Genomic DNA, 13,934 nt, shown 5'->3' with positions numbered 1-13,934 from the left:
GTGACTGTAGTACCAACCTGGACCACTGTAATGCTTACAGTGTCATATGCTTCCAACACTCTCCACACTGACATTGGGCTCAGCGCTCAGCCGAGCAGCATGAATCCTGAACATCAGACTCCCCTCAGATCAACTATTGATGGCTTATCCTGGGAATAGGTCATCAATAATAAAAGTCCCAGAAAACCCCTTTAACTGCAAAGTAATGAAATATTTGTGTTAAACCCCTGGAACTAAAGCGGAAAGTGTATACTTCAATCACATATTGATAACTTTGTTTCAGATCCATTGTATGCAGACTAAATTATGAAAATAGTGTCACTAGACCCGACAATATAGTGCAATTACTATCTACGTGTTACTCTTTAGTACTCTATATTCTTAAACCTAAAGAAAAAAAACTATTTATGGTGGAAAAACAGAACACTAATTTTACTGCATTTATAAACTTTGTATAAAATATGATTTGGAGATTGTACTGATTGGTAGAATACAGTAGTATAAGCCTTTAAAGATGAAAGGAGAAGCTATGCTATAATGTTCTGTATACGGTATTTTGAAAATGATAGGTTATTATAATAAGTGGCAGATCCAATCATGGTGATAGGAACTCAATTTAACACCCACAAGGGTCACACTTCACACCTCAATCAGACTGATCCTACATCTATGAACCCCTTAGTTATCAATTCTATTGCATATCCATTTTTAACAAAAAACCTCAGTTTTATTGCTTTGGCTTATCCCAATGTCTTAGTGTAACATCTTTTAAATATTCTTCTTTTCTCAGTCATTCATTTGTAATTCTGTCTGATCAAGTAGCCTCAGTGCCCCTTTTTTGGTTAGCTTAAAAATTAGCTAATATAATAGTTTAGTGGTTTTTGACACAGAAGTATTTAATAACGCATGGTGGTAGACTCTAATAGAACAGCACCACCTAGTGTCCAATATCTAAAACAAAAGTTAGAGTTATTAAAACAGATTTATTTTTACAGTTTCTTATTTAAAACTTTTTTTTATTGCATCTTGTAGCCATGTACATGATTTATTTGCTCTGTGATGTGTCAGTGGCACTGTAATATTGTATTTTTGCAATGTTATTGCAGTTTTACATTTAACAGTTAAACTTATCTTACAATTTTACAAACCATATGATCAAAATAAAACATTTGTAATAGTATCAAAATGAATGTGATAGTAAGGCAGGACTACATTGTGATTTTGGATGCAACTGGAGTCATGCAACCAAAACCTCCGTGTAGCGCAGCAACATTACACTACCATTGACCTCAATGGCGTTGCAGTGTGAGTCGCAGCTTGCCGCAGGTTGCTGTTGCCACAACATCACGGTTGCAAAAAATCCAGCCTGGTTGGATTTTTTGCAACTGCTATGTCACTGTCATGGAAACCTGCTGCAACCTGCAGCTCCATTGAGTTCAATGGCAGTGCAATGTCACTGCATGACACAGCGATTTCGATTGCATGACCCCCGTCGTGGCCAAAATTATTGTGTATCCCCAGACTAATACAATCAAGGAGGATCAACAAAAATCCAGAAATTTGCACAAAAAAACTTTCTGAATATCTGTTATAGGCTCTCCAACTGAACATTATTATAGTTGTACTTGTTTTTTAAAAAAGTTAGTATGCCCGATAGGAAATATCTTCCTGCTGTAAAGTCATCATAATTAAAGGGGTATTTCAAGCTTTTCCCCCCCTCTCGATAGGTCATCAGTAATTGGTTGATAAAGGTCCGCCACTACGGTTAAGAAAATCTGCCATATAACTTGGACAGACTTCTTAGACCCATATCATAAACATGCAATGGCTTGGCTTCAAGAACAAAGGCTCTCTAAATTTATGATCGGCTGCCCTTAAGTGGTTAATAACGACACAAAGACTATTCACACACTGTGTTACATGTGTATGCAATTTGCTATTGTAATTATGAATTAGGAACAATGGGAGAGATTTAATATTACAGGGTCACCACTGTACCAGTCACTGCCCCAGCATACTCCGTTGATGAATCATACGTCAGCTATAAACAAGGTAGGAATTGATTTCCACCACTTTTCAATTTTAGCTGGCACTGAAGCCATGTCTACATTTGGAAGATAGTTGCATGTTTTGCAGAAATGAACATATGCCAGAAAACTCTTTAAATTGAACTGATACATCTGCCTCACTGTGATAGTTGAGTAGATTTTGTTATAATTTCAGGTGGTTTGTAGGCCAGCTTTTACTATATATTTATCCCAAGATAGCAACAGCAAGAGTGTTAGCAAAAAGTTAGCTGCAAGCTCAATGGCACAGAAGCATAGCATTAGGAATATTAGTAATATCTTCCATGAATAATAGCCCATGACTGCACAGGTTAGCAGTGGTAATGTTAGGTGCTTCCAAATGGACTTGTTCCACAAGTTACCTCTTCATAACCTCCCTTCCTCCCTCACTGGATATATTTTAAACAACTGTCCCAGGTCATTGTGACCTTAGTCTCAATACTGAACAATATGCAGTGTCGCCAAATGGACTGAAGAGTTCAACTGTTAATCTGGACACACATAAATGCAAACTCTTGTTTTTATAGAATGCTGACAAGGGCTTGAATTATTCATCTGCAGATAAAAACTGGAGAAAAAAATATTTAATTACAGCTGGATCATAAAATCATAAAGGAGATCATATTATTTATCCCAAGTACAATTATATTTTCACAGAAAGCGGCTAGGCAGAAGACATTGTTCTCCACTAATTAATAAGAGATACAAACAGTTAAAAAAATGTAATAAATAGAATCTAAAATGAGAAAATTATACTCTAGAAAAAATATAGCAGAAATAGGGGCAAACTAAATTAACTTTGGTCTTTTTTCCTGTCTCTTCTGTGTTTTAAAGTATAAATGTTAAAGGAGTTATCTGTTTTGTTTTTTTAAATTGATGGTCTCTCCTCAGAATAGGCCATTAATGGCTATTTGGTGGGAGTCTGCTGCCCAAGACCCCCGCTGATCAGCTGATTGATTGGGTTGCAACACTCATCCCAGTGCTGTGGCTGCTTCAATGTCATTGTGGGTCCTCGTCCTGGGCAGCAGACCCCCCGACTGATCAGAGATTGGGTAGACTGTCAGTTTCTAAAACCTGGATACCTCCTTTTCAAGGAAGCTTGTCAAAAAAATTTTAGCCTGTAAATCAATACCAAAAATAAGTGGGAGATATGAAGCCACTTGCAAGCATACCTCTGTTTCACTTCAAACCGATGCCATGCTTTGAAATTTGTGTTTTTCAACCCAGTATGCTGCATGCAAATCAGCTGCAAGTAGTTCATTGCATGATCTGCTCCCTCTAACTGGTCCATGCTCTCTCCCCTCATTTTTTCTAACCCCTGCCCCTTGCCCAATGATTTAAATCTCCAACCTGGAGACATTGATCATTAAGCAAGGAGATATGGTAAAGGGTTAAGGCCCATTTAGACACAACGATTATCGCTCAAAATTCGCTCAGAGACTAAAAGCAGAAAAGCTTAAAAAGTAACAAGTGTTTTTTAGTCTATATGTTTTTTGTTGATATACTGTTGCCTCAACAGTATTGGAAAGCATAGTTGACTATATTTTTCAGTGTAACTACTGTAGATGAAAAAAGAAACCTTCTACTGCACGAGAAACATTTTGCTTATGGAAGTCAGCAGCACAGTATAGAGCTGTACAGGCACACAGCTGCATACATTTTGTGCATATGTTTAAAGCGGTTTAGCCAAATGCAGTATAATCCTAACCTTACATTTAGGACTAATATTAAATGGAATGCGAATATCCCAAATTGCTGTTCTTGAATACTGTATTTTCAAATTGCTGAGTGATTACATTAGTGGAATGCCCCTCTTAAGGAGTTGTGTGGAATGAGAGTATAATTGTCTGATGGTTATACATATGTAAGAGTTCTGGATTATACCAGGCTCTTTTTTGTCACAAACTAATCATTCAAGTCACAACCATGCACATTCAATTCTGCGGATAAATTGTAACAATATAGCACTACAAAAAAAATTGTAACATTTCTTAGCACACTGAATGATTTAGTCCATCTACTTCATGATACAAAGGCCACTTGTATGAAAATTTGGAATTTGACAGATTAGATATAACAAAAATATGGTAAAAACATTTAAGTTACTACCAAATCACTCATTCTTTTCTAAACTACAATGATATTTATTCAGCCTCTATGCACAGGATAGTACATGGTGATGGTGGGGATGGAGCAGTCCTTCAAGTCGTTTGATGATTTCATAATCAGGTAATGCCAAGGTGTTAACGTTCAGTCCCAGCATATGTGATACCACCTCTCGAAAGTCTGCCAGCTATAAAAAACATAAAATATTGTTAATTCAGATGGTTGAAGTGTAAAACTGGACATCCTCATTTTAGTACACAAATAAATACTACTCTTCCTAAAACTTTGAGTCCAACCTGTCCTATCAAGTGTTGACAAAATGGCACTTCACAAATTAAGTACAAAACCTTTAAAAGGGTCAACAGAGACTGGTTACTATACTTCTAAGAGAATTAACATAATCAGTCATATTTAACAAACAAAATATACCAGAAAGGTGCTAAACTTGGATGTGCCAAAATTACTATGGAGTACCAAGATCAGATTGTAAGAAATCTGGCACAACTTTTCTCCAGTTAAAGAGGCTGCCCGCGAGTGCAAGAAATTAAAATTATTATTCACCTGTTAAATCCCCTGTCATTCCAGTGCCAATGCTCTATGTGGTACACGATCGCTCTAGGAAAAAAAACACTGGTAGGGATCCTACCAGTGTTTTTTTTCCTGGAGCAATGATGTACCATATGGCCCATGGTTAAGTTATTGTTAGCATCATCGCTGAGGCCAGAGATTGACTGCAGCAGTCGCTTGCTAGAATAGCACACATTCGCTCCAAGGCAGTAGATAAAGACCGAACCAGTGATACAACAGCACCGAAGTGGCGTGAAGATTTAATAGGGGAGTAATGTTTGTTTTTATTTTATAAACATTTCCTGCAGTTAGTATGCTTTCTCTAATGCCCACAGGCTCACATGAGTGGGTCGGATCCCGTAGTGGATTCTAGCTGTGAGCCCGTCCGGTGACCCGGCATATGGTGTGTAATTGTATTGTGTATGACCACGTACTTACACAGGCAGGCATGCCTCGTACATATTTTTTTGTTTGTTTGTTTGTATGTCCTGCGCTGTCGCTTAGCGATGATGTTGAAACCTGCAGTCCATACGCAATGTAGTTGTGTATGGGCTGTGGGTATATCCACGACCATACAGCAAAATGGGCTCTGTGGTTGCAGACTCTACGGTAAAATAGAGTATGCTGCGTTTTATTTTCCACGAGCAGATTACACAATTCAAACCCACTAAAGTTAGCTAAATTGTGTAATCCAATGTATTTGATTGAACTGCGTATTACCGAGGATCATACAATAGCAGAGTCCGCAAACAGATCCTGTCATGTGAGACCAGCCTAACTCTCAGACAACCCCTTTGCAAAGTGTATCAAGATAGCGCATGTTATGTAATACATCTAGCGTGGTTCAAAGTATACTAGACACACTTAGGGCTAATGATGGATTTCTGCCACATTCCACGCAGCGGAAATCTGCGGCATTATCCCGCAGCTACTAGGTTCTACTAAACCTAATAGCTGAATGTTCAAGCTGCGGAATTCTACCGCGGAATTCCACAGTGTGAAAGAAAGTGTGGCATGCTCTAATTGCCAAAGGGAAAACGAACAGATGGTTTCCATTTTAGTCAATGGAAGCCGTCTGTCACTCAATACTTCCGCTGTGAGCACAAGCAGGAGTATCACATGATTTCACGTCACCGTATCATCGCCCACTGCCGGTGCGTCATGTGCTGTACTGCATGTGCGCACTGGGTAGCCATACAGGACTTGCGTGGTGGATCCGGAGAGGCGAATATGGGGTCTTTGGGGGGCGCTATGTCGGACTCCACTGCTTCATGGCTATCACATTTATACTAGTATTATGTGTCCATAAGATTTTTGACACATCCAAATTTTGAAACTTTTCTGGCATATTTTGTGTTGTAAAGGTATTCCACTGTGCCTGTTCCTCTGGTGATATAGCAACCAGCCTCCGTTGGCCAAGTGAGTACAGTCCAATGTAAGTCTCTAGGGTGTAGTGTGTAGTTCCTTCCATATATTTTTGCCTTACCAAACTCTTAGGATAACTAATCTAATAACAATACTCTTTGTATATACTTATATTGATACATGAAAGTATATCAAAAAATGATCTCAATATACATAGATATTAGGTAAATAAAATTGAATGTGATTTAACCATCCCAAGGATCCCCCATTATCCAGAATAATAGTTCATTATGTAACATATTCAGTAACGTCTCATTAAATAATTCCGGTAACCATGCAGAGAAGATGAATCTTCCATGTCTCATATTAAATCATTGCTGCTCCCTCCTTTAGCCAGAACTCATTGTACTGTTTTCTCCATTGTAGATGGGTACATTTTGCTCATTTTAACTAGTTCTTGTGCATCCAACATGTTCTCTCAATACTGTTCAACAGATTCTACGGCCCTCAAGAGGATGGAGATTTTAATAAAGTTGCCTGAACACCACAGACTATGGAGGCTAACTACACAGCATTAGGTCATTGCCTACCGGCCATTAAGTAAGCAGCAGTTTATACGAATGCACATAGAAACTTAATTGTCATCAGAGGTGCAGATTCCATCCACAAACACAGCTACAACATTTGATGATCTTCTTTGAGCAGAGGCTTACACACCCTAAGGGCTCGTTCAGACGAGCGTGTTTTGGTGCGTACTTAGGTGCGTACATACGTCCGCACCTAGGTACGAGCAAAAACACGCGTGAACACAGCTGCGTGCTTGTTGTTAATGGAGCCGCGGCTGCTGCCGGCGGCTCCATTGAAAACAATGCTCTGCCGATCCCCTGCATTGTTTTCCAGGGAACGGCTTTACATATAAGCCCTTCCCTGAAAAAGAAACATTTTAGTGAAAAACAAAAAAAGAATTAAAAAAACTTACCTCTCCGCCGCTGCCGTGACCCCCGCGGGCATGAAGAACACATCTGCCACATGTGGCAGATGTAAAAGAATTCCCTGCTGCTACATCTGCCACATCTGTGGCACATGCAGCAAAAGGACTTCTTCAGTTCTCAACCGCAGCTGTCACACATGACAGCTGCGGTAGAGAATCCTGCTGCCGGCATCCTGTCAACGGCTTTTCAGGAAAGGGCTTCATAATCACGCAGGCGCGTGCATAAGCATTCAGGCACGCACCTGCAAAGTACGGACATGTGCACACACCATAGGGAATGCAGTGTTGTAAATACAAGCGTGTTTTGGTGCGTGCGCACCAAAACACGCTTGTCTGAACGCACCCTAAGGCCTCCCTCACACAGGGGTTGATGAAAGCGCCGCAATTTAAATCGTGGCGCTTTGCCGAGTTTTACTCTCGTTTTCGGCCACTGATGAGGAGTGCTAAATGTCCTAAAATAGAACAGACTCCGCTTGAAAATTGAAGACCAATTGAAAACAATGGGAGCCTCTGACAGCATTTAGTACTGCGCTAAATGCTGAAAAAAACATCTGTGTGAGGGAGGCTTTAGGGCTCATTTACATGAGCATATTCAAATTCCATCCATGAAATTCGCAGCGCTTTCACAGATCAAAACTGTACATATTCCCTGTTTATTACTTTTTTCTGCACGCGCACAAAAAAATAAATTGCGCAGGAAGCCCCTCATTAATTTCATGCATAAATACACAGTGAGTACTTATGCATCATGCGTATTCACTTCATGTTTACAAAATCGCTTTAACTTTAATGGGCTATTTCAGTACAAAATAGGACATGCTGTTTCTTTATGTCACACGTATATTAACCCCTCAGTGACAAAGCTTTTTTTCCCATTTTCGTTTTTTCCTCCTCCCTTTTAAAAAATTGTAACTCCTTTATTTATCCATCGACGTCGCGGTATGAGGGCTTGTTTTTTGTGGGACAAGTTGTATTTTTCAATGGTACTATTTATTGTACCATATAATGTACTGAAAAAAACTTTTAAAAAGTTCTAAGTGGAGACAAATGAAAAAAAACGACATTCCGCCATCTTTCAGTGCGTCTTGTTTTTACGGTGCACAAACTGCAACAAAAATGACATGGTAACTTTATTCTATGGGTCGGTACGATTACTACCATACCAAACTTATATTGTTTTGTTTTTTTGCTGTACTACTTGTATATTTTTTAAAGATATTAACTTTTTTAAAATTAGTTTCTCTCTCCATTTTCTGTGCACAGTAACTTTTACATTTTTTTCGTCGACATAGATGTGTGAGGGGTTATTTTATGTGATACATTCTGTTGTTTTAGTTGGTACCATTTCCGAATACAAACAATTTTTTGATTGCTTTTTATTACATTTTGTCTTGGAGATGGAGCGACCAAAAAAGCGCATTTCTGGCATTCTTTTTTTTTTTTTTAAACGACGTTCACCGTGAGGTGTAGATAATTCATTACTTTGATAGATCGGACTCTTACAGACGCAGCGATACCAAATACGTATTTTTCCTTTACTATTTAGATTCTTTTATTGCAAATATGGAAAAAGGTTTTTTTTTACCTTTATTTTTTTTTTTTATAATTAGTAAAACTTTATTGTTTTTATTATTACACTTTCTTTTAGTCCCCAGGGTGAACCACAACCAGCAATGCTTTGATCGCTCCTGCAGTATGATGTAATGCCATAGCATTACATCATACTGCATTCTGACATGCAGCCTACCAAGCCACCCCACGGGTACGGCTTGAAAAGCATTCTGCGAAGACAGCCATGGGGCCTTTCAGAAGGCCCACGGCTGCCATGACACCTGCATGGTTCACCTGATCTCACTGCTGGTTCCCTTTATGAAATGGTGACTGGTTCCCTTTAAGAAATGAAGGTCCAGCTTGCTGGTTGCCATGGACAACTCTTTCACTGTTAGATAACTTTGCTCAGCCACTACTTGAACCTGGTACCAAGCGCCCTATGCATGGCTGGGCTGCTGGCTCTTGCAGAACCAGAATAGTTCTGCTTGTAAATAAAGTCACAGTGGCACCTATGGATCCGTTATTTACAGAACTAAACTACTTAGTGCAACATTAGGGGATTAGTCACGTCTCAGAACCACCATCTTCTCTACTCAAAATGGTTGGCATCACTCTCAGGAACACATTTTACAACTGGAACGGCATTAAAGTCTGGCACCAGCCAGTTTTATTTCCATCACAGCACTTCACACTGTACATAAGACCGGTACATAAATAAACCCAGGCTGCCTGGCCACTAGCTATGCATAATATATGTTTCCACACTAACAGCCCTAATGCCTATATATAACACAGTTCATCTCAACAGAATCACAGTGCATTACCCACTCTTGGCTGCAGTACTTAGGACATCTCTTCCACACAGTCTGTGTGCCCCACTCCCAAGAGCTCACAAGCTCCAGTTTAGGCTCAACAGCAATAGTGAGTGGCATGCCCACTCCTTTTACTAAAAATATCACAGGTACTTCATGATTAATCGATCAAGGCGCTCTTTCTCTGCTGGATCATCGATGTCACAGAACCCTCTAGTGGCTCTTTCTGGTACTGTTTCATTAAAGGAGCTAAATATAAATGTTCCCAGAGGTCTTCTAAGTCCAAAACAAAACGAGGAAGACATTTTAATGCTTTTTGTATGACTAAAATATAAAAAAAATAATAAAGTAACAGAAATCTCAAAAAAAGCTATTTTTACATTTTGCACAACTCAAAATAAATAATAAATCTAAAACTGAAAATAATGGTGACTAGAAAAAAAGGTATAAAAACTTCCTACATTTCACTAAAAAGTTGCAACACTTATTTTGGCAGCCTAATACAAAATTGCTAAGCAGAGCTTGTAATGACTACAGAAAAAGTAAATCTGGGTGTTAAGGGGTTAAAAAAGAAAAGAATAAAACAGAACATACTAAATTTTTATGGCAGTGCTAAACTGAAAAAGGTTTCAGTTGCTGTCTAAACTAACTATGTAACATTTTAGAGAGCATACTCGTAGATAAAACATCGCTGAAAGTTTGTCTTAAAACAATTCAAAATACAGTCAATACAGCTAACTGCAGTCACAAAGCAAAGAAAAGGAAAAAAATGTTTTGGTGTTTTTCATGACGGTGAATTTTATCAGGCTAACTATATAACTGATGACGGTGTATTGCTTTATTTGAAGAGAATTTCAGAAACAAACTGTCCGTGCTGGAATTTCTATTATATGTCCGTACACCACAGATTATGCTGAGATTACATATTGACTTTTGCTGCACGTCATGATGCAATTTACATATTGCAACAAAACAACTACTCATAGCCAAGACTAATAAATTGCACCAGTTAAGGGCTAAGTCAGACGAGCGTTTTTTTGCGAACCTATGCGCTCAAAAAAACCACCTCTCCACGAATGTTAAAAATGCGCATGACCGAAGCTCCATGCCTATTGCTTTCAATGGGGCCTGCGCTACTGCAGAAGACCCCCATTGAAAGCAATGAGATGCAGGCAACCCCTGCAGTGATTTTCGGGAAAGGGCTTGAAATATAAGTCCTTCCGTGAAAATCATCCCTACCTGGTGTAAAAAATAAAAAAATATATACATCATCTTCCCCCGCTGTCAGGGTCTGGTGCATCTTTTCTCTTCCATGCCGTCACTGATCTGAAGCACTTTCTGGTGGCTGGGAATTTAAAAAGCTGTCATTCAATGAATGGCTGAGCACTGCCTGGACATGAGTCCGAAGTCAATCAGCAGTGGCAACAATATAATCAATATAATCAATATATCTTTTACTTACCGAAGAATTGCTATTTTTCTGTCTTACTGTGACAAACATTTTTTTAAAAGAGACAACAGGAACTGCAGCTGTATTAGTTGTCAATTTTAAAAAGAAATGCTCAGAAAAGTGAGTGCCAGTTGCTGAGAAGCCAATGAAATGTACTAACCCCTCGGTACAGTATTTTTAGAGGGTATTATAAAAGTAATCAGGCAGCATAATGTTCCCCCCCCCCCAAAAAAAAAAATTGCATTGGTGCTTTTCCATGCTCCTGGAGGAGGTGGAAGATATTGCCTTAGCAGGGGGCCCAAAATTCTATGGGCAGTCTCTGCTCTTAAAGTACATTGCTTAATTAAGTTTTATTATATCATACTTGCACACATATATGTCACCTGCTTTTCCCTCTTTGAAACCTCTTCTAAGGTTGTCTTCAGCGTTTTCAGCTCACTGGTGATCACTTCAATGTAATTGGTTGCTTTCTCTTTCTCTTCCTTCGCTTCCCGTTCTGTATAGTCTAATTCTGATTTAACAGAAATTAGTTTCTTATGAGTCTTGCTTTTAACTCTCTCCAAGTCATCCAGGGATTTGCTTAATTGTTCAATAGCTTTATGCTGCTCCAGTGTCTTGATCTGAAAATATAAACACGTGAATAATACCATATAAAAGAGAATTCCTATTAAGAATAAAGTTTTTTTAAAAAAAGCATTTTTCAGAATAATTTCTAGCTTCTGTATGTAGCTGTATATTCTTGACATCTATTAAAGAGTGTTTGATTTCTAAAAAGAAAATTATTTGGAGGAGTTACTGCTACTTAAAGCAAACAAAAGAGCAAGTATGGGAGCTTGTGAAGTGTGGTTGATTTAAAGTGTGGTTGTTTTAAGTGTGACTTAAAATTCAAGTGACTTTAGAAGACAGTCATTCATATCTATTTACTGTTATTTTTCACTTGTATAAATTATTTGATTTTTAGCTGTACTGCTGTTTCTAATATGTTTCATGACACAGCAGTTCAACGGTGCATACTGCTGTACGAAATGTGTTGCACGTTTGCAAGCCCAGATCCCAGATCTAAATGAGCAGCTTGCAACACTGAGATCCACTGACAACATGGAAAGGATTTTGCTGCTCACTGAGCAGACACTCACTGGGGCAGATGTAGGGGTGGATGGTAGCATGGGAGTGTGGGATGAGCAGGCAGCTAGCTAGGTGACAGAAAGAGGGGTAGAGGAAAGAGTGTTAGAGAGGCTAGTCCTGAACTGGCACATCCAAACAAGTTTGCAAAGTTGGCAGATGAGGGAAATATCATTACAAGATTAGCATTGTGCAGCATGACATGCTCTCTGACCGCCAGTGGATGTCTACTACAGTAAGAAGAGGAATAAGAGTGTAGGGCAGGCTAGACAGGTCCTGGTAGCGGAGGACTCAATTATTATGGGAACAGAAAGGGCAATCTGCACAAAGACTGGGATTGTCGAATGGTGTGTTGTGTTCCTGGAACTCGAGTTCGACACATTGCGGATGGGGTTGACGTGTTACTTTAAAGGGCTGGTGAGGACCCAGAGGTCATGGTACACATTAGCACGAATGACAAAGTTAATGGTAAGTAGAGTGTCCTTAAAAACAATTTCAGGGACCTAGGATATAAGGTTAGGGCAAGGACCCCCAAAGTAGTATTTTCTGAAATATGACCTGTACCACATACCACACCAGAAAGCTAGCAAGAGATTAGGGAGGTAAACAAGTGGCTCAAGACTTGGTGTAAAAATAAGGAATTTGGTTCCTGATAACTGGGCTGACTCTACTGTTGGCTACCTTACCGTAGTAATAAGCTGCATCTCATAGTAACATAGTTAGTTAGGCTAAATAAAGACAATGTCCATCCAGTTCAGCCTCTTTCAACCCCCTTCCCCGTTGGTCCAGAGGAAGGCATAAAAAACCCAAACATTGAGCCAATTTAGCTCATGTGGAGGAAAAAAATTTCTTTCTGACTCCATATGGCAGTCAGAACAATCCCTGGATCAACGTTTGAGTTCCTACCTAACTCTAAGACCCCGATCAACAACCCCACTGGTCACCTAATGTCTATATCCTGTAATATCTTAGCACTCTAAAAAGATGTCTAGTCACCTCTTAAAGTCTTTTATCGTTTTTGCCATCACCAAGTCCTCAGGCAGAGAGTTCCACTGTCTCACTGCTCTTGCAGTAAAGAACCCCCTCCTGTGTTGGTGATGAAACCTGCTTTCTTCTAGACGTAGAGGATGCCCTCTTGTTACCGTCGCAGTCCTGGGTATAAACAGGTCATGCGAAAGATCCTTGTATTGTCTCCTAATGTACTTATACATAGTTATTTGATCGTCCTTTTTTTCCATGGTAAATAATCCCAGTCTTGATAGCCTCTCTGGGTATTCTAGTCCTCTCATCTCGTTTATTAGTTTAGTTGCCTTTCTTCGAAACCCCTTCAAGCACTGCAACATCTTTTCTGAGCACCTGTGTCCAGAACTGTACACAGTACTCAATGTGAGGCCTGACAAGTGCCTTGTACAGTGGAAGAATAATATTCTTGTCCCTCGCCCCTATACTTCTTTTAATGCACCCCAATACTTTATTTGCTTTTGCAGCAGCTGACTGCAATTGATTACTCCAGTTAAATCTACAATCCACTAGTACCCCCAGGTCTTTTTCCATATCCCTTTTCCCTAGCAGTACCCCATTTAGTGTATATTGGTGATATCCGTCTCTCCTGCCCATGTGCAAAACCTTACATTTATCAATACTGAATTTCATTTGCCATTTTTCTACCCAAGCCTCAATTTATCTAGGTCCTTTTGTAACCATACATTGTCCTCCTTTGTATTAATTATCTTGTATAATTTTGTATCCTCTGCAAATATTGATATTTTACTGTGTAGTCCTTCTATCAGGTCATTGATAAATATATTGAACAGAATGGGGCCTAATACTGAACCCTGTGGCACCCCACTAGCAGCGCTGGCCCAAACAGAGTACGAACCATTTATTACCACCCTCTTCTATCT

General features: G+C 39.3%; 1 protein-coding gene across 5 annotated transcripts in view; it reads right to left on the bottom strand.

Moving 5' to 3' along the window:
• Positions 1–2,939: 2,939 nt before the first annotated feature.
• CCDC170 (coiled-coil domain containing 170) overlaps positions 2,940–13,934 on the bottom strand; it is a 128,474-nt gene continuing 117,479 nt past the window's right edge. For all 5 annotated transcript variants that reach the window (XM_066595953.1, XM_066595955.1, XM_066595952.1 and 2 more), the window contains 2 exons: positions 11,292–11,528; positions 2,940–4,359 (listed from right to left, as the gene is read on the bottom strand). In XM_066595953.1, coding sequence (XP_066452050.1) covers positions 4,222–4,359; positions 11,292–11,528 — 375 coding nt within the window. In that variant the 3' untranslated portion in view covers positions 2,940–4,221. The remainder of the gene's footprint in view (positions 4,360–11,291; positions 11,529–13,934) is intronic.

This window comes from Eleutherodactylus coqui, chromosome 3 (assembly GCF_035609145.1).
Source record: "Eleutherodactylus coqui strain aEleCoq1 chromosome 3, aEleCoq1.hap1, whole genome shotgun sequence".
In the NCBI taxonomy this organism is placed as follows: Eukaryota; Metazoa; Chordata; class Amphibia; order Anura; family Eleutherodactylidae; genus Eleutherodactylus; species Eleutherodactylus coqui.
The sequence above is the reverse complement of the archived record's forward strand: the minus strand, read 5'-3'. Positions and strand labels throughout refer to the sequence as shown.